A 21995-nucleotide genomic window follows, 5' to 3' on the forward strand; every position below is an offset into this window, starting at 1 on the left:
TTCTGACTTCTCATTGAACTTTCTTTAAGCTGGTCCCCTTATTTTCTATCTAACTCCTGTTACTCTATCTTATCTGTCTATATGTTCCACCTCTGCTTACACTCTGCTATTAAGATGCTTTATTGTGCATTGCGTAAACATACAGTGGGGGAAATAAGTATTTGATCCCTTGCTGATTTTGTAAGTTTGCCCACTGACAAAGACATGAGCAGCCCATAATTGAAGGGTAGGTTATTGGTAACAGTGAGAGATAGCACATCACAAATTAAATCCGGAAAATCACATTGTGGAAAGTATATGAATTTATTTGCATTCTGCAGAGGGAAATAAGTATTTAATCCCTCTGGCAAACAAGACCTAATACTTGGTGGCAAAACCCTTGTTGGCAAGCACAGCGGTCAGACGTCTTCTGTAGTTGATGATGAGGTTTGCACACATGTCAGGAGGAATTTGGGTCCACTCCTGTTTGCAGATCATCTCTAAATCATTAAGAGTTCTGGGCTGTCGCTTGGCAACTCGCAGCTTCAGCTCCCTCCATAAGTTTTCAATGGGATTAAGGTCTGGTGACTGGCTAGGCCACTCCATGACCCTAATGTGCTTCTTCCTGAGCCACTCCTTTGTTGCCTTGGCTGTATGTTTTGGGTCATTGTCGTGCTGGAAGACCCAGCCACGACCCATTTTTAAGGCCCTGGTGGAGGGAAGGAGGTTGTCACTCAGAATTGTACGATACATGGCCCCATCCATTCTCCCATTGATGCGGTGAAGTAGTCCTGTGCCCTTAGCAGAGAAACACCCCCAAAACATAACATTTCCACCTCCATGCTTGACAGTGGGGACGGTGTTCTTTGGGTCATAGGCAGCATTTCTCTTCCTCCAAACACGGCGAGTTGAGTTCATGCCAAAGAGCTCAATTTTTGTCTCATCTGACCACAGCACCTTCTCCCAATCACTCTCGGCATCATCCAGGTGTTCACTGGCAAACTTCAGACGGGCCGTCACATGTGCCTTCCGGAGCAGGGGGACCTTGCGGGCACTGCAGGATTGCAATCCGTTATGTCGTAATGTGTTACCAATGGTTTTCATGGTGACAGTGGTCCCAGCTGCCTTGAGATCATTGACAAGTTCCCCCCTTGTAGTTGTAGGCTGATTTCTAACCTTCCTCATGATCAAGGATACCCCACGAGGTGAGATTTTGCGTGGAGCCCCAGATCTTTGTCGATTGACAGTCATTTTGTACTTCTTCCATTTTCTTACTATGGCACCAACAGTTGTCTCCTTCTCGCCCAGCGTCTTACTGATGGTTTTGTAGCCCATTCCAGCCTTGTGCAGGTGTATGATCTTGTCCCTGACATCCTTAGACAGCTCCTTGCTCTTGGCCATTTTGTAGAGGTTAGAGTCTGACTGATTCACTGAGTCTGTGGACAGGTGTCTTTCATACAGGTGACCATTGCCGACAGCTGTCTGTCATGCAGGTAACGAGTTGATTTGGAGCATCTACCTGGTCTGTAGGGGCCAGATCTCTTACTGGTTGGTGGGGGATCAAATACTTATTTCCCTCTGCAGAATGCAAATAAATTCATATACTTTCCACAATGTGATTTTCCGGATTTAATTTGTGATGTGCTATCTCTCACTGTTACCAATAACCTACCCTTCAATTATGGGCTGCTCATGTCTTTGTCAGTGGGCAAACTTACAAAATCAGCAAGGGATCAAATACTTATTTCCCCCACTGTAAATAGCATACTATGGAATAATATACACTGTAATTTGAATATTTGTTCAGCTGCATATATCCAAATTGTTCTTGCTCTGTGTGCTGCCTTGAATTTCTTCAAAAAGGCAGTAAATGCTAATAAATTAAGGGAAAAAATCAAATTGAACTCCTTGGCTACCATATTAACTCTGCTTTCCTGAAATGATAGGTTAGGTTCTCTGGATCTGAATGATGTCTACATTCCAGTCCTAATTTATCCTCACCATAGTAAATACCTCACTCATGTTTGAGAATCAGCATTGTCCAGATAATTCGCAGAAAGCGGAGAACTTGAACGCCTCACGAGAGAATACAGATATGGGAGAAAGTGGGATGTTTGACCACGGAAAACCAAAGACTGGAGGGATGGATTCTTAAATCAGTTGTTTATTGATGAAAAAAGACTCGACACAAACGTTGTGTTTCGGACGTTAGGCCTGTATCAGGAGTCTACAAAACACATATATATATATATACATATACATTACACATTAATAAAAAATGACTGTGCAAATATGCAATCAAAATCTAAGATAAAACAGGAAAATCATAAATAATAAAAAAAATTTTATATATGAATATTGACCAAATAATGACAATTTGTGCAAATTAAGAACTAATCGAATGAAAGGGACAATTTTGGTGTTCATACTTCTATGCATAACCATGCGACATTTACATATGTATTTACGCATAAAATACTCTTGTATCAACCTTAAGATAGTACGATGAAACAGGAGAATAGTGTTGCAACAAATATGTGTACAATCCATTATGGATAGGTTATTAAAAAAAGAGAATAAAATATAAACATTAAAAATACAAATATTAAAAAAACAGAGAATGTGGATAAATTGTATTTATATAGGACAGAAACAGTTATATACGTATATATACATATACATTTATGTATACACGTACACATATCTTTTTTTTCAATCTATGCACATCATATGTACCTGTGTACCCTCTTAAATGTATCTCAACATTACCAGTATTTCCTCAGGCCCTGATGCTGAAAAGCAAGTGCAGGCGCTAGAGACCATTAGTGCTGGACTAGCGTCCGTATTTGCTAGTGCCAAATGCTCAGTGCCGGCGGGTGCATGAACCAACGAGCTCACCAGCTCTGAGTGCATGAAAATTCATGCAAAAGAGGTGATTACTTATTCCTACCCATTGTTCAGCAGGCAGCATGCCACACAAGGATGCTCCTCCTGCAGCAAACCCTATGCCAGCTCGGAGCTAGCATTAGGGTTGTGCCGAGCATCAGGGCCTGTAGGTTTGGGAGCCCTTATGCTGAAGAGGCCATGGCTGTTTAAAAAAAACGGCTCCAGCATATTGCACAAAAGGGTTTAAGGGCATCGATGCAGCATTTCCAGTATTTTCACAAGAGTGCTCTTTTGTGTGGACACCAGTTTGGCCACATCAGGGGAAAAAAGGTACATACAACCACTAATCCAAGAAAATCCTTAACATTTGTGGCAGAAGAGAGCCACATAGGCTCATAAAAGCAAAGAAATTCAGAGTTTCACAGCTGCACTCGCCGGCAGCACTTCCTCTTCCGTCCCTCCTCCTGGTCTGGCCTCTGGGCAAGCGCTCAAGAGTTGTGCTTAATACACAGCTCCTCAGCGCATGTCCAGGCACAATCGTTCCATAGAGGTCCCTAATGCTCAACTCTTAACAGCATGCCTAAATTTGCATGTCATTAGCAGTGAGCATTAGGGAGTTCCTTCCCCATGCTGTTGTGGTAGTTTTCTGACAACGCCAGAGTTTTAAGCATCTGGGCCTCGATGCTAAGAGTTTTCACAGTGTCTAGTGCTGGCTGTGGCCCATCTTCACTTACATGGGCGATCTGCTCATAGCAGCCCGTTCTTCACAGGATACAAATAAATGTGGACAAAGCTGCCATGCCCCCCACGTAGCACCTTCAGTCTATCAGTGTCTGAGGAATAGAGACCCAGCAGACCAAAGCTTTCCTCCCAATAGAGAATGTAATTTAATTTAATTTAGACGTTCCTATTCCGCTTTACCTGCAAAGTTGAAGGCAGATAACCTCAACACAATCGGTGCATATCACAAAATTACAGCATCAAAACACATTCAGAAAAGAACTCTAGAGAAGCTAAAGTAAGCAATGTAAGAATTATGTTGAATTAGATGTTACACTCTAATAAGGTGTGATCCAAAATAGGAATTACACCTAATAGACCTTATAAAAACCCAGGTCAGTGTAAATAGTCCACCTGCCTTAACACCTTCAGAAGATGTTCAGTTGAATCAACAACCATATCAGATTAAAAGGCATCACATTAATCTAGCTCACTAAGATATCACCCCCTCATATTAAAATTCTACATCAGCTGAATGAGTGGACCAGGTCAAATTTAAAGACATAAGTTGCAGTACAGTGTAAAGCAGATACTTATATTCCACAGATATAAAATTTAATGTTGGTTGGTTGCAAATAGACTAGCTAGAAATTTAGTTTGTTTCTGCCTAATGGAGATTCCTATCACAAATAAATAAAAGAATTATGGAAGTGCCTAGATAGGGAGGGTAGTCTCCCCATCACCCACAAAGATTTACCATTGCAATCAGAAAGTCAGCCCCTTTCTCAAGTTTTTAACACTTGCTTCCAAAGTCTGGTTTTGTTTGTTTGAATATACTTTCTGGAAAACTTTATTATAAATGGCATTTTTCTGGCAGGTGACTTCTTCAAAGACAGCCTTCCTGAGGCAGATCTCTACATTCTCTCAAGAGTTTTGCATCATTACTCTGATGAGCAGCTCCACACCTTGTTAACCAGAGTATCTGATAGTTGCAAACCAGGTAAGCAATATACCTTTATGTCATCTTACTTTACTGGGAAGCCTTAACTTTATTATAATGCGTACTGCATCTTGGAGTCTTTCACATTTAGAGAAAATCAGATGGGATAATCATTTCTGTAAAATTTACATTTTATTATCTAAAGTCCTTGATACATCCTGGGCCACAAAGTTGTACTAGGAAAATTGAAAAAGTAAATTTTATCATAAAAATTTGCATAAACAAGTGTAGTTGATATTTGATTCCACTTGAATATATCGAAATAAAGGTCAGTAAGTTGTGCACAGCGATGCATGTAGAAAATAAGAACCTGAACTATAGCTTCATGATGCAAGGTTCCACAGTAGGAGTCACCACCCAGGAAAAAGATTTAGGTGTCATTGTTGATGATACATTGAAATCCTCTATTCAGTGTGTAGTGACAGCTAAGAAAGCAAATGGATGGAAAACAAAAATGAGAATATTATAATGCCTTTGTATTGCTCCATGGTGAGACCGCATCTCAAATACTGTGTGCAATTCTGGTCACTGCATCTCAAAAAGATATATAGCGGGATTAGAAAAGATACAGAGAAGGGTGACAAGAGGTTAGGGCTCTTCAGCTTGCTTGTTTACTCTTTCCAAAAATACAAGGACTACAGGGTACACAGTGAAGCTACTAAGTAGTAAATTTAAAACAAATCTGAGAAAATATTTCTTTACTCAGCGTGTAATTAAACTCCTGGAATTCATTGCCAGAGAATGTGGTAAAAACAGGTAGCTTAGCAGGGTTTAAAAAAGGTTTGGGTGATTTCCTAAAAGAAAAGTCCTTAAGCCATTATTAAGATGGACTTGGGAAAATCCACTGCTTCTTTCTAGGATAAGCAGCATAACATCTGTTTTACTCTTTTGGGATCTTGCCAGGTACTTGTGACTTGGATTGTCCACTGTTAGAAACAGGATATTGGCCTGGAAGGACCTTTGGTCTGTCCCAGTATAGCAACACTTTTATGCTTTCTTATGGTAAGAAGCTATTTTATCTAATCCAGTATTTTATATAGCACCAAATCCAATAGGTCCAAGACCATTTACAATCAAAAAATTAACAAAGTAATAATATCAACAATACAAAATAAAAATAAGCATTGAGACTAAAGTAAAAAATATTGAAACAAAAATTATCAAAGATATAGAACAGCTGCAAGATTAAGTAAACAAAAATGTGTCAAACAGGTATGTTTTCAGACTCTAAAAGAAGAATAAAAGGAAAACAACCCAAGTTTTTAAAGGAGGAAAAAACTGAAAAGGGTGTATTTTATACCCGCAGGACTATTCTCTGACCTTTTCCATTATTAATGTATAACCAGCATACAGCAATTTTTTGATCGACATACACTAATACTGGAGTAAGACTAACCAAATTGATCAGAGAACAGGGGTCCAAGCCATAGAATAAAACACAAAATCTTAAAATGGACTCTGGCCATCACCAGCATCCAGTGTAGAGACACAAGCAAAGGAGTAACCCCATCATCTTGAGCGAAGGTAAATCATCTTGGCAGCTGTGTTCTGTAATAACTGCAATTTGAATATTAATCTCTGAGGAAGAGCAAAATAAACAGAATTATAGTAATAAAGACTAGACAGGATTACTGCCTAAACCACCAGAGCAAAATGCTCCTTATACAAATTAGAGCGAATAGATCTTAACCGTTTTAATTTTAAAAAATGTCTTTCTGATCATATTATTTTTTTTTATTTATAACCATTTAAATTTTTACAAGCGATAAAACAACTTGCTGGAAATACAGAGAAAGTAATATGTAGGAATTATTTCAGTCAGGTAATTCTATTCTCTTCCTTAGACCACTAAATAGGGAGAGTGAAACAAGATAAGAAGATCAATTAAACAGTAAACAGAAAAAAAAACATGGTATTAACCTGACTATCCCCAGATATTACTCATCTAATTCATTATTCCACATTGATCATCTGGTTGGCTTCTTCAAGGCCAATACGGTGTATAGTCAAATCATTTCATTGAAAACATACTTATTGTCCAATATTAGTTAGAAATAATACATCTGATTACATTCTTTAACAATACATATACTTAAGTCTCTAATTCAAATCCCACTGATTAAAGTATTCCCAGTTTTTACAGGCTTCACTTCTTTTAAAGTAATAATTTGAGGAAATATTTGTGAGGAAAACTTTAGGAGTCATACCCGGAACTCTGGGAAAAATAATAATCTCAATATTAATCATCTATAATAATCATTTTATTATTCAAAATTTCTGGTCTGTTATAATTTTCAAAATCATAACCACTTCTTGCTCATGTAGAATCATTTATTATATCAATTTTTTACTCTCAAAGGGTACAGTTGAATTGTCCATGTAACTCTCTAATAAAATCATATCCGAAACAAAATTATTTACTGCCACCGTTAGGTCCCGAAGCGCCTTCCAGATGGTATTCAATGTGACCTCCACTGGAGCCAAAAACTCCAAGTTGATTTCTCATAGGTGTTTAGGAGTGGTTCTGCCGATTCGGGTTCTGATCATATTATTTACCTGAGGCTCAAAGGACAACACAGAATCTAAAATTACCAGTTGTTAGCAGCCCAAAGTTTTAGGGGTAATGACGCTCCATTTATTAAGGGAGCAGATTCTGGGATACTAGAAAGAGAATTAGTAAACCAGAGTATATTTGTCTTGGATGCATTCAGCTTTAACAGAGGCGCCTGTACCCAGTCATTCACTTATCCTGGTTATACATTAATTAATAACGGAAAAGGTCAGAGAATAGTCCAAGCATACAGGAGCTAAAACAAAGATGTCGTCAGCACAGGAAAATAGTCTTTTCAGGTAGAATAACATAACGTTACCTAAATTCAACAGGACACCCAAACAGCTTTACAAACATTGGAAGGAGAGAGATGCGGTAGCCGTGTTAGTCTACTTTTAAAGGTACTCAATAGAAATAGAATAAAATAAAACATAGAAAAGAAAATAAGATGATACCGTATCATCTTATTTTCTTTTCTATGTTTTATTTTATTCTATTTCTATTGAGTACGAAACATTGGAATAAACCCTGTTCTTTAATACACAATAACTATGATTTTTTCAAGAACCGCTGAAACCAGGCAAGTACTGATCCACCTATTCCAAGTGTATTGAGTTTTCCAAGAAGTATATCATGATCTACTGCGTTGAAGACTCCCAATATATCAGATTGAAGGAGAACCATCTGTTTTCCCAAACTCATGGCCCTACAAACTTTAGACAAGAAAGATAAGGGACTCGGTACTATGCAAACTACTGAAACCAAATTGAGTCTTGTGTAGACATTGATGTTTTTCAATATAACGAGTAAGTTGCAACCCTACCAGGGACTCCATCAATTTAGAAAGCAGAGGAATACTGGCGATAAGCCTAAAACTAGAGGGTAAAGTAAAATACAACCCATCTGCTTTAGGCATAGGGGTCAGTAAAATATGATCAAACTGCGTGAAACAGGCAGTTTGCTAACAGAATAGCTAACACAGACTATGTGGGGGGGAGGGGGCTACAAAAATCTCAAAATTTAAACAAGGCTTCAAAGCACAAAGAGCATTGGTCTCACCAAGTGTGTCAGTCTTCCTAAAGGAATTCTCAGACATTATCATTGGCCTCAATAAACAAACTCCAGAAAAAAAAGAGAGCAACCAAAAAAAAAAAATCCCCAAAATGGACCAGTCTGTGATTGGTTGTTCATGTGAGTGTTTGTTATAAAAGCTGGTGGCCAGTTCGGACAATCTTTTGAATCTTGGTTGCACCTCCTGAAGCAGCGGGTTTGCAAAACAATTCGCCCTTGTCAAGGTTTTGGCAGCTGGAATATGTTTGTACTTCATAGCACTGAAAGAGAGCACTCTTATGCACCGGGCGCCGGCGCACATTTTCAGTGCTGCACAATGAAAAAAAATAGGCACCAGCAGAACTCTGTTTGGGGGAGCGGCCGCTCCCCTTGTGCCCCACCTAGCTACGCCACTGGTGTGGCAGTAGTGCCAGCAGATGGTTTCAATGACCCAGTATGGGGATAGGATGCCTCTTCAGTTAAGCTAAGTATCTGTGGAACTGTATTTTGGTATAATTCGTGAACTACCAGTGGTATGTAATGGGATTAATGGAGATTTGATGTGGGAATTGTTGTCTGTTGATGGCTAAAACAGACTGTGGAATTTTTCTCCATTTTTTCGTGAGCAACTTTTTTCTTTGTTTTGGGGATTTTTTTTTTTTCTGAGTTTGATTATTGACACCAATGATAATATCTGGGAATTCCTTTGGGAAAACTGACACATTTGGTCAGACCGATGCTGTCATGGAACGCCTAGCACCCGCCTGGGGTTACCCTACAACCACCTGAAGGGTCTGACCTGCCTCGCCTGCACTTGGGCTCGTGCTCTATACTAGCACTCTCCACCCACCTACTGGGTCCTGCTTGCCTCTGGGCTAGTCTTTCACTATCAGGTTAATCCCCGGTGATTTCTAGGACACGGGGGCTATACTCCAGGGGTCCCACAGTTCCCAGAAAGCACCCACATACCCAAAAACATGAACCAGGATTCTTAGTCAGTCCAGAACAGCAAAGTCTATAAACTAAATAAGGTTTATTGTCACAGAACTTGAGCAGTAAACAGAAAAAGGTAAAATCAGCAAGCAATAACAGGTAACTGAATATGGATCAATTATAAAGCTATCTAAACATTTATTTACTATATGGGTAGTACTTGGGGAGTTTAAGAAATATAGCTACTCACAGTTTATAAAATATAACTGTTCACAGGGCTTCAGTGAAGAGATCTCTTTTCTCTCCCTGGCTGAGACTGGGGGGAAATCCAGTACCTTCAGGCTAGATTTGAAATCCATGGCCAATCAAAGCCCAGGGCATCAATTTTGAAAGTAACTGCCCAATGGTACTACAGATTGCCTTTCCATAAGCTGAAACTGGAAGAAAGTAGTTTTCTGCAACAGCTTTAAAACTCAAAACAAGCGCCATCTGCTGGCCAATTAAGAAAAATACACTCCATGAAATAACAGTTTTCATGCTCAAAAATCCACTGTTTTGTCACAGATGCTCTCTAAGCTTTGAGGCCTTGTTTATTTAAATTTTGAGATTTTTGTAGCCCCCCCCCCCCCCCATAGTCTGTTAGCTATTTTATTAGTAATTTTATTAGCAAACTGCATGTTTCATGCTTTTTGATCACATTTTACTGACCCCCTTTACCTAAAGCAGATGGGTTGGATCTTACTTTACACTCTAGTTTTAGGCCTAAGATCTAACCCATGTGCTTTAGATATAGAGATCAGTAAAATATGATAAAAACGCATGAAACATGATGATATCTGGGAATTCCTTTGGGAAAACTGACACATTTGGTCATACTGTTGCTCTGAGCTTTGAGTCCTTGTTTTATTTATATTTTTGAGATTTTTGTAACCCCCTCAAAGTCTGTGTTGGCCATTTTGTTAGCAAACTGCATGTTTCATGCCTTTTAAGGATATTTTAAAAGTTTGTTACCTCTTTTGTATTTTTTTCAGTAAAATATTTTCCATGTTTTCTGGATAAGTCCTTGAGCCCAGAATTGAATGAATTAATAAATGTATCCAATATATAATCAAAACAAGGGCTTCCTTCAGAAAAATCACAGGACAGCTATCCAAAGGATATGAAGATTGTACTAACTTAGATAACCAAGATTGTATTTGCAAAAATGAAACATCTTCAAATTGAGTCCAAACCCTATCTGCTGGCACATTATCTACAATATCTCTACTTTCCTCATGCAAGGCAGTAGCTGGAACTTTTTTTTTAATTTGTATGAAGTCTTTATTAAGCATTGAATAATCCCTGTACAGAAAAATACTTCAGGAGTCAAACAGCATACAATCATGAAAAATAGATCAAACAAAATAACCCCCATAGAAACCCCTTCCAGTAACACAAAAACAATCTGTTGACAATATCAATTTCAATGCTGCCAAAGTCTCAAACAGTGACCCCAGATTTGTAAAATTTTAAGTATAATATCCATGTCTCCCTGCCCCACCCAGTACCTCCACCCCTCTTCCCAACCACCCCAACCCGTTTCCCCCAGCTACTACTACTACTACTACTATTTAGCATTTCTATAGCGCTACAAGGCATACGCAGCGCTGCACAAACATAGAAGAAAGACAGTCCCTGCTCAAAGAGCTTACAATCTAATAGACAAAAAATAAATAAAGTAAGCAAATCAAATCAATTAATGTGAACGGGAAGGAAGAGAGGAGGGTAGGTGGAGGCGAGTGGTTACAAGTGGTTACGAGTCAAAAGCAATGTTAAAGAGGTGGGCTTTCAGTCTAGATTTAAAGGTGGCCAAGGATGGGGCAAGACGTAGGGACTCAGGAAGTTTATTCCAGGCGTAGGGTGCAGCGAGACAGAAGGCGCGAAGTCTGGAGTTGGCAGTAGTGGAGAAAGGAACAGGTAAGAAGGATTTATCCATGGAGCGGAGTGCACGGGAAGGGGTGTAGGGATGGACGAGTGTGGAGAGATGCTGGGGAGCAGCAGAGTGAGTACATTTATAGGTTAGTAGAAGAAGTTTGAACAGGATGCGAAAACGGATAGGGAGCCAGTGAAGGGTCTTGAGGAGAGGGGTAGTATGAGTAAAGCGACCCTGGCGGAAGATGAGACGGGCAGCATAGTTTTGAACCGACTGGAGAGGGGAGAGGTGACTAAGTGGGAGGCCAGCAAGAAGCAGATTGCAGTAGTCTAAACGAATTGCAGTAGTCTAAACGATGTTTCAGAAAAGGCTCCCATATCACCTCCCACTTTGTCTCCGTGTGGCTACGCACAGCCCGAAGTCTCTCCATTTCACATATATACCACAGTTTATTTAACCATCTCATCAGAGGTGGGGCGTTAGTTGCTTTCCAGTACGCTGCTATCACAACTCTCGCCGCCACCATAGCTTGCCTAGTCAGCAACGCCTGAGATTTAGTAAGACCTGGTGGCTTTTTTGCAAACACAAAAAATTCAGGAGACCATTTAATAGGTCGTTGAAACCAAGTTTGCAGTCTGTTGTATAGTTTTCCAATAGGCTCAAATTTTAAAACAGGACCACCAAATATGACCCATCGTACCCCTTTGTCCACATCCACGCCAGCACATTGGTGAAACCCCAGTAAACATATGGTGAAACCTTAACAGAGTCAAATACCATCGATAAAGCACTTTAAGTACATTCTCCTGGAAAGGAACTGAAATTGAAATCTTGGACCAGCCATCCTCAAAGAAGGACCAATCCCCCTCGTCAATATTCTAGTAGCTGGAACATTTTTAATTTTAATAATTTTCAAATGAAAAAAAAAATCTGTCAAAGACTGCACATTAAGTTAATAATTTCTAAACTCATGTGGGATGTAAGCATAGCATTCTGGTAAAAAGTTTTCCCCAAAAGATTCCAATGTTCTTTTGTGGGTAGTGGGCAAAGGCAAATCTCTGCCTATTAAAGGCTTGGTACTAGATGGCAGGGAACTCTCATTGCCTCTAGAAATGCATTTTGAAAAAGACTCGTAGGTTCAGAAGATTGTTAAAAACTAGTCTTTTTAACCAATTTTATAATTAGTGTTTTAGTATACTGTTTGTACATTTGTCTATTGTAAATGATCTGAGTTTTCTTTGTTTTGTTGGAACTCTTACTGTAAACTGCCTTGTGCTAGTGCTTAGTGTAGTATAAAATTAATAATAATAATGATAATAATATGATGATGATTGCTTCTCTCCGGGCATTGAAGAGTTAGTCTTTGAACTCTTGGCCCTTTTGAGAACAGATTCAGTCACCATGGAATAGTGAGGAAACTGTAGCTCCTCGAATCCCAGAGACTTTGAACACTATACAAAGTTGACATTCTTGTTAATTTTCTATACAGAGGGGATCTCCCACATCTTCACCTGGACTTGCCCATTCACAGAATCCTAAAGCACTTTCACTTCCTTAGTGGGGTCATCAAACTGAATGATGTCTAAAACTTCTGCCCTGTGCTCATCCTTGGTCTCCAAAGGAAATAGGACAGACTTAGACATGCCTCTGACAGTTTCTATCGTATGGTGGGGAGGATCTGTAAGAAGACCAGTGGGCCCTTCCTCCAGTAAGACCTCTGACTCCTCTTCAAATATCCAGGACTTCTCAGTCGCTGATTCATAAAGGCACTGTGTAGGAGACAGTTTTTTAAATTCTGCCTGCCTCAGTTGACTGACTGTCTTGGTCAGGCCTGGGCCTTTGGTGTTAATGCACTGGGGAAGCTTCCTCTCCTGATGGGCTGGAGATTAGACATTCGAACAGCTTGCACTGAGCTTGATGTCCTTTTACGGCCTTGGTGTTGATGCATTCCTTGCAGGCAGTGAATGGATTGTAAGAATCGGTTGTACCTCCTTGAACCTTGGCAAAGAGGCTTTTGAAGCCATAGCTTTATGCCAGGCAAAGAAGCACTCTGTGATTTTTATTTTTTTTTAAATTCCTCATGGGCTGCTTCTAGAAGACTGCCATTGACCAAGACTGGGGCATCACAGTCGCACCATCCTTCTGAGACATTTGGGGTGTATCAGTCTAAATCTTGGATCCTTGGAATGGTGCCGCACCTTCTCCGATGCCAATGATGATGAATGTTCCTCATGTTGGAGGTGCTTCGATGCTTTTAGTGCTGTGCTTCGAGGGTGACTGATTTTGGTGCATCTTGGCCTCCACCTGATATCCAGTATCTTTGTCTCTCAGCACCAAAGAGGATGAATATGAATCCTTCCTCCTGTTTTGGAGAAAATAAATTAGAGAATGACCAACCATGTTGGCTCCTTTCATCACTTGATGTCAAGGGTGATCAATGCACTCTTGATGTTGATGCATTGTTAGTGTCCAATGCAGCTCTAGAAGCTATATAGACCGGTGCTTCTAAGTCAATATTGGATTGGACTTACTTGCACCAGAAATATGTTCATGCTACTTCTCTTGACCTTTTGATTCCCTTCCATGACTTCAGTAACAAGAAGAGGAATCATGGTTGGGTCCTAGTTATTGCAGGCACCAATTATGGATATCCATTATGAATATGGTCCTGTTACACCTGACACAATTTTTGAAGCCACTGGGAACTTTTGTTTCTGGGATATATCCTGAAAAATAGCCAAAGGGAACTCAACTCGATTTTGAAGGTTACCCGGCACTCAGCTGGGTGCTAAAGTAACCAGTGTGGGCTGTGGAAAGTAAAGAAAACTTAAAACAGCTGAAAAACCTAAAGAAAATTAAAAAGGGATTGAAGAATGTCCCTGCTTGATGACGGGACTTAAAAACTATGATAGTATCACCAACAGAAAACTTCTGTGATGTGAACAGAGGAGAGCGCTGTTTTGTGTGACCATTACCTCTGGAAAAATATCTACTTGCTAGGTCCCATGTGACAACGGCAGGCAGGAGGATGCATGCATGGTGCAACTTTCTAAAAAGTTGTTTTAAACAACCTTGAGAAAATTCCCACACGGCTCCTTCAGATGTCACCCACAGGTAAGACTATTAATCTTGCTTGTCCTTGGAGAAAAATTTTTACCTGCTGGTAAATTCCTTTGCAAATCCTCATGGAAGCTTTGTTCATGTAGGTAGTTTTTTTCACAGGTTAGCAACCCATACTATTCCCTTAGTTGATGAAATGAGGGATTAGCTTACCTTTTAGCATATTTCTATTTTGTGTCCATTTTGTGTCTGTGAGGCATATGTTTAATAAATAGGACCCTAAACTTGCAAGACTTGTATGAAGCCTGAACCAATGTGGCTGCTAGTATAGGGATTCCAATCATTTTACCTAGGTCTATTGGTGTCCCAAGTAATAAGTATTCAGATCGCTATGGCAACTGCGTTGACTAAGAACCCACTTCTCAAAAAACACCTTTCGCAAACTTGTCCAAAGTGTTTTTTTTTCTGTCCCAGATAGACTACTGTAATGAGGTATATGTGGGACATAGGGAATAAATCTCTAAAAAAAACTACAAACAGTACAAAATACCTCTGCACGTCTGATCTGTGGCGTATCCAGATACAACCATGCTGTTCCAGTGCTGCAATCCCAATAAGAGTGAGAGTAGTTTTCAGAATCTGTATTTTTGTATACCAAGTTGACCATGGCACTGCACCAAGCTATATGATGTCATTAGTAGAGTTACCGTTACTAAACCTCAAGGAGAAGCTGAGAAACCACCTAATTATCCACTATCCTAGCTGCAAAGGGGTGGTCTACAAATCAGCACACTCTGTCAGCTTTCCATATAACTTGGCCAAATGGTGAAATACATTGATCAAAGACATATGACACAACATTTCCTACAAAAGCTTTCATAAAAATCTGAAAAAATTTTTATATAAAAAAGTTCCCCACTTATACCCTCCTCTCCTATCCTAACCCCATTAACTTACCTGTGAGCTTCATGCCTAATTCCAAGGAGCTAACCACCCTCTACTAGGTCTCATCCCTAATCTTGTATTTATCATGCATCCTTGACCTATATTTGTATATCTGCTTGATTTTTTTTTTTTTTGTAAGCCAGATAGAACTGTGTTCTCAACTCGGGTAATTGTGGGGTATAAATCCAAAGTAAAGTTAAAAAAAAAAAAAAAAAAAGAAAGAAAAGTATCCATTCTTCCTCTAGTTACGTTCCAATTTGTTATTTCCAGGCCACTATCTTCTTGTCGATGTAGCATGTATTATGGTTGACTGGTTTATGATTTCACCCCTGATGCAGGCAAAGCACTGAAACATGATGCGTGTTAGATCTGTTTCAGTAAAGTCCAGGGTTTCATGTTGATTTCCTGAACTTTTTTAGCCCCAGAGAATAGCTGGTCTGGAGTGAGCTTAGAAGCTCCCTTCCCCCAGAGCTTAGCCCAAGGTCACACTTGTGTGCCTTGAGTATCTCTCCCCCCCCCCCCCCCCCCCCCCCCAAATCCAAGCTTTGCTTCACTGCATTCATGTCTGCCTTTCTCCCTGGACTACTGTAGTTTCTGTTATCAAGGCTGCTTACAGGGGTTATGTCTTTCATTTCACTAAGTTTGAGTACTAGAAGGCTAAATAACTTGCATGGTGGATAGCGGAACCAAACCAGTATGACATTTACAGCTCAGAGCTCCCCTTTATTTACTGAATGAAACTTTACACCTGTGCCAATGTATGTTATATATTTGGAATATTAACTACATTTTTTTTCTAACTCTATTTTGGAATATAGGTAGCTTCTTGCTTGTGGCCGAAATTGTTCTTGATGAAGACAAAAGAAACCCCAGAGCACTATTGCAGTCTCTAAGCATGATAGAAGGCAAGCAGAGGAGCGGCTCCGAATACAAACGCCTTTTACAAAAATATGGATTCTCCAACATTCAAATTAAAATCACAGGAAATGTTTTAGATGCTATTTTGGCTGTCAAGGGGTGAACCCTTTTGTATTGTCATGTGCTACAGATGACCTAGAAGTGCTGATTTTTATTTTTAATAGTTAAGTTTGTAATTTAATAAACTATAAAGCTGAAATTAAATGGTTCTTGTTGGTTTTATTTTTCTTTTACCTTGCTTACATCTACCTAGATGCAGTGCTGTCATTTGTGGAACATTATGGGGCTTAATTTAAAAGAGAAAACTGTCTCAAAAACAGCCTAAAGTGGAATTTGGATATTTTTCTCTGAAAAACATCCAAATTGCAATATTTGAAACTCTGATTTGAGATGTTTTTCTCTGCAATATGTCTAAATCACAAGGAGGCATGTTGGGGGTGGGATTTGGGCTTTCCCAAAACTTTGCTGTTTTTCTGCCATAATGTAATAAAGCAAAAACTTCCAGGGCTAAAAGTTAAGATGTTTTAGTATAGACCTGTTTCAATCATGCCTAAATAAACAAACAGGAGAGGCAGTAATCTGCTTGCAAATCTACTATAATAAAACTCACCCTCAACGTTCTGAGGACACTGACGTCAGTGAAGCCAAGCTCTGACTTCCTTCAAAAAGGTTCGAAGGTTCGTGGTGGTGAAGCCACCAAAATCGCTCCGGGCCCCGCCCTCGAGGGCAGAGCAATGGCAGAACAACGAAGGGGTTGGCAGGGAGGGAGGCGGGGGTGGGTGGGAAATCGCTCCGGGCCCCGCCCTCGAGGGCGGAGCAATGGCAGAACAACAAAGGGGTTGAAAGGGAGGGAGGTGGGGGTGGGTGGGAAATCGCTCTGGGCCCCGCCCTCGCGTCTAATGTCATGACATTGGGGGCGGAGCAATGCCAGAACAATGAAGGGGTGGGCCAGGGAGGGAGGAGGGTGTTGGCAACGAAAACTTTGCTAGCGCCTGTTTCATTTGCTCTGAAACGGGCTTCTTTTACTAGTATAACATAAAACAAAAAAACAGACTGAGGAATGGAGAGCTGTGTAGGTTTATTTCCAGTTACTCAATGTGGCCACGTTTTGCCTCAAAAGGCTGCATCAGGGGTTTGCAATACACTTTTAATCAGACATATAAAAAAACAAAATTAAGATCAACATTAATTCAATTGTTTAAAATGACATGTACATAATCCTAAAAATGTCTAAAACCAGAATAAAACTTTAATAATAATAAACAATAAAAACATATTAAACAAACATCATAAACAATGAGCCTGCAAATAGGTGGGGAAATGTGGGGTACAAATGCAACAAATAAATAAATACTGTTTGCAGTGCTTAAATAGAAAGAACAATACGAAGCTCAAAATTCTAATGATTAAAAGACAAAAGGTGATATCCATTAAGGTAAATGATATGTTCTGTCTATTAAAATGGATAAGCATGAAAATCTCCAGTGAGTAATCAACCACCTCTGTTCCACGTGACGCAACACCAAATACACTAATGTCAACATGAATACTAACAAACTACTCCTAATCATCTACTGTCTCTACCTAATTCACCATGCACTGACAACCCCCCTCGCAGACAATAATCTACCCACAACACACAAACCATGCACACAGCCCAAATACAACGCACCTAACCAAAAGACTAAAAAATGGAACAGACAACCCATCACCTATGGAAACAACCAACAGAAAGGAAAGAAGGGCCACAACAAACTCAAAGACCAAGATGACAGACAATTAATAAAAATCAACACATCCCCGAACCCAGTTGAGCCTTACCGAACAAAACAAATAGGTTATGTAAATGCCAGATCTGCAGTGGCAGTGGCATAGCTATAATCTACAGATCCCAATTCACAGTCATAACAACAGCCGAATCCATACTTCCCTCACTCAAAATTGTATCAGAATCAACCACCCAACCCTACAAGACTACCTAAACCTTATCCTGTTCTAAGACCACCAGGCAACTGGCAAGACTGCCAAACACACCTCATGGATTTCATATCGAACACTTGTGTTTCCTCCCAAAACCTCCTCATCGCAGGTGACATTAACCTACACCTCGAATATGCTAACCTAACAAACGTGTGTGAATGCAAAGACTTCCTTCAACTATGGGAACTCCAATGGCCAAACACAAACCCCACCCACATCAAAGGACACACACTAGACTTAATCACATACAAATTTTCACATGAACTAAGTATCACAGTAAAAGATACAAAATGGACAAGCATACCATGGTCTGATCATTACAAAGCAAACCTCTCTCTTCACTGGCGAACAAAATATTCACAACATAAACAAGAACAAACTACCTACACCACAAGAGGCAGATAGACCCACTGTTATTTTGGCAACAAGTCTATGATAATGAATGGACAACAACAACAGACTCAACCCAATTTCTCCATGACTGGGACAACAGATGCATAATCACACTAGACAACATAGCACCACTCCAAACCAGAACCTCACATAGAAAAAAATCAATACCATGGTTTACTGAAGAACTAAAAGAACTAAAGACACAAGTTAGAAGACTTGAACGTGCATGGAACAAGAAAAAAGACGACCCTACATTCAACACCTGGAAACAACTACAAAGAAAATACAAATACACTATCAGACAGACCAAAAGATCATATTATAAAACTAAAATTGGTTCAGGCTACAAGGATACACATAAACTCTTCCAACTCGTAAACAATCTACTAAATACCACGCCGGTTACCTCCAAAAACATAGATATCCCATCAGCAAACAACCTGGCTAGCTACTTCAAAGAGAAAATCATAAAACTATACCCAGCAACACAACTGATTATGCAAACCTCCTTGAGTGTCTAGACCCAATACATGGGGAATACCCAGCAGACCGATCATGGACCAACTTCGACACGCTATCGATCGAAAATATCTCCCGCTTACTCAAAAGATATGCCAAATCGCACTGCAAACTAGACATCTGTCCTAGTAACCTGATAAGAAGCGCCCCCCAACAATTTATAACAGACCTCACGAGTCACTTGAATTACATGCTACAAAATGGTCTTTTCCCAAAGGATAAAGGAAATATTTTACTTACTACACTACCTAAAGACGCGAAGAAAAGTACAAATGACCTAACCAACTATCGCCCAGTAGCATCTATCCCGTTAATAACCAAACTTATGGAAGGTGCAGTGAAAAAAACAACTCACTAATCACCTAAATAAATAATCTTGCACGAATCTCAATCAGGATTTCGATCGAACTACAGCACAGAAACAGTACTAGTCACCCTAATGAATAAATTTAAACAAACAATTGCAACTGGCAATAACATATTTCTCCTACAATTTAATATCTCCAGTGCCTTCGACATGGTCAACCACGGAATACTACTACACATCCTGGAATACTTTGGAGTTGGAGGTAATGTTCTTAATTGGTTTAGAGGATTCTTGACAACCAGATCATACCAAGTAACAACTAATATGGTGATATCAGACCCATGGATACCTGAATGCGGAGTCCCCCAAGGATTCCCCCTCTCACCAACCCTCTTTAACCTAATGATGATACCACTAGCCAAGCTATTAGACAATCAAAACCTTAACCCATACATATATGCAGATGATGTCACGATCTACATCCCATTCAAACAAGACCTCAAGGAAATTACCAACGAAATCAACCAAAGCTTCCAAATCATACACTCCTGGGCGGATGCATTCCAGCTAAAACTCAATGCAGAAAAAACACAATGTCTTATACTCACATCACAACACAATACAATACAAATAAATTCACCACCTTAACCACCCCTAACTTCTCCCTCCCCATCTCAAACAATCTGAAAATTCTGGGAGTCACCATTGACCGAAATCTCACACTTGAAAACCATGTGAAGAATACAACGAAGAAGATGTTCCACTCCATGTGGAAACTCAAAAGAATAAAACCTTTCTTCCCAAGAGCCATCTTTCCAAACCTGATACAATCCCTGGTAATAAGCCACCTGGACTACTGCAACTCACTCTACACCGGCTGTAAAGAACAGACCATCAAGAAACTCCAGACAGCCCAGAATACTGCAGCCAGACTCATATTTGGAAAAACAAAATATGAAAGTGCAAAACCCCTAACAAAGAACCTACACTGGCTCCCACTGAAAGAACGTACCACGTTCAAGATCTGCACGATTGTTCATAAAATCATTCATGGAGACGCCCCAACCTACATGCTAGATCTCATGGACCTTCCACCCAGAAATGCTAAACGATCCTCCCGCACCTTTCTCAACCTACACTTCCCCAACTGCAAGGGGGTCAAGTACAAACTAACACATGCGTCCAGCTTCTCCTACATGAGCACGATGTGGAATTCACTACCAGCTCATTTGAAAACGATCAACGAACTAAATAGCTTCTGAAAACCTATCTCTTTAACAAAGCCTACCACGAGAACCCATAATGACTAGAACACAACCCTTACACTCCTTTATTCAGAATGTCTCACTGTATAGCTGCATAACCTGATCCTCTTGTCTTTTTCTATCCCTTTGTAACACCAATTGTATTTCTTCTCTGTTATGGCGATGCCATAACAGATCTATGTAAGCCACATTGAGCCTGCAAATAGGTGGGAAAATGTGGGATACAAGTGCAGTAAATAAATAAAAACATATAAAGGTTTACAGATAAAAAAAATATACAAATAAAAAATAATAAATAATATGCAAATAAAAGATAATACAAAAGGGACACATACCTAATAAAGGGTGCTTCCCCTTTAAAATAGTAAGTATGCACCCTCTCAGTGGACAAACAGATATTACATCAGTGGCTCCAGGGTTCTCTGCTATGTCATCTCATTGGTACTACAGATCAGAGATGTCCCCCAGGTAACCCCCAGCTCTCCCTGTCCCAGCTTTCCTAGATCCAGCTGCATACCTATGCAAACCATGTACGATGTGTTGATATCAATTGCAAACCTTTTAAACATAAAGGTCATCCTCCAGCTGACGCATGACCAATCTGCAGCTGACAGGGTGTGGGAGGAGGTGGTCATGGACTATGGCTCCTTGGAGGTGCCCACGACAGTGCCACACCTAGCAGGGGGATGTTGAGAAGCATAAGGAGGTACGTGTCCCCACAGGAGAGAGGAGCCCCCCCCCACACCCCCAGAAGCGGCTGCCACCAAGACCACCCTCACAGGCCTGCGCAGAGATGTGTAGCAGGAGCTGAGAGCTATAAAATAAAAATAAAAATATATATATATATATACACACACACACACACACACACAGGCAAATCCTCAACGAGCTGAGGATGTTCTATGAGGAACGGCGGCAGCCTGCATGAAGACCATGGTCTGATTTTTGTTAAAAATCAGGCTTACCAATCTGTAATTTCCCAGATCGCCCCGGAACCATTTTTAAAAATCAGTGTTACACTTGCCACCCTCTAATCTTCAGGTACTAAGGATAATTTTAACAACAGGTTAAAGATTACTAACAGCAGATCAGCAATTTCATGTTTTGAGTTCTTTCAGTACCCTGGGGTATACCATCCAGTCCAGGCGATTCACCACCTCTTCTGTAAAGACTGAAGCAAAGAAGTCATTCAGTCTCTCCGCTTTGGCCTTTATTTATTTGGGGTTTTGATCACACCTTTTCAGTGTGTTACATTCAGGTACACTGTCCTCCCTGAGTTCCCCCTTGTGCCTTCATGATTTAATAGTCCTACAGATTCCCTCACAGGTTTTCTCCTTCTGATGTACCTGAAAAAGATGCTCCATGGAGAGTGGCACCTGAGGTCCCAGCCTCAGTTGGCCTAATGGTAGGGCCGCCACCTACTATAAGGAGGGTCATGGAATAACTAAGGGCTATTAATAAGCCTTGGTGCTGAGATAGCAGCATATATATTTGACCAAAGGGCCAACACTAACCCTGCATTCCTTATCTTGCACCTCATCCTAAGAAATTCCCCCTCCATCCCTGTATTCCTCCCT

At 40.1% G+C, this 21995-nt stretch overlaps 1 protein-coding gene across 4 annotated transcripts in view; it reads left to right on the forward strand.

Annotated features, from left to right (window-relative positions):
* Window positions 1-16153, forward strand: part of ASMTL (acetylserotonin O-methyltransferase like) — an 80015-nt gene extending 63862 nt beyond the window's left edge. For 3 of the 4 annotated variants that reach the window (XM_030202107.1, XM_030202109.1, XM_030202108.1), the window contains exons 13-14: window positions 4463-4585; window positions 15855-16153. In XM_030202107.1, coding sequence (XP_030057967.1) covers window positions 4463-4585; window positions 15855-16057 — 326 coding nt within the window. In that variant the 3' untranslated portion in view covers window positions 16058-16153. Of the gene's footprint in view, window positions 1-4462; window positions 4590-15854 lie in introns of all 4 variants that reach the window. The other variant, XM_030202106.1, reaches the window with a different exon arrangement.
* Window positions 16154-21995: the final 5842 nt, after the last annotated feature.

The sequence above is a fragment of the Microcaecilia unicolor genome, chromosome 4 (assembly GCF_901765095.1).
Source record: "Microcaecilia unicolor chromosome 4, aMicUni1.1, whole genome shotgun sequence".
Classification (NCBI taxonomy): Eukaryota; Metazoa; Chordata; class Amphibia; order Gymnophiona; family Siphonopidae; genus Microcaecilia; species Microcaecilia unicolor.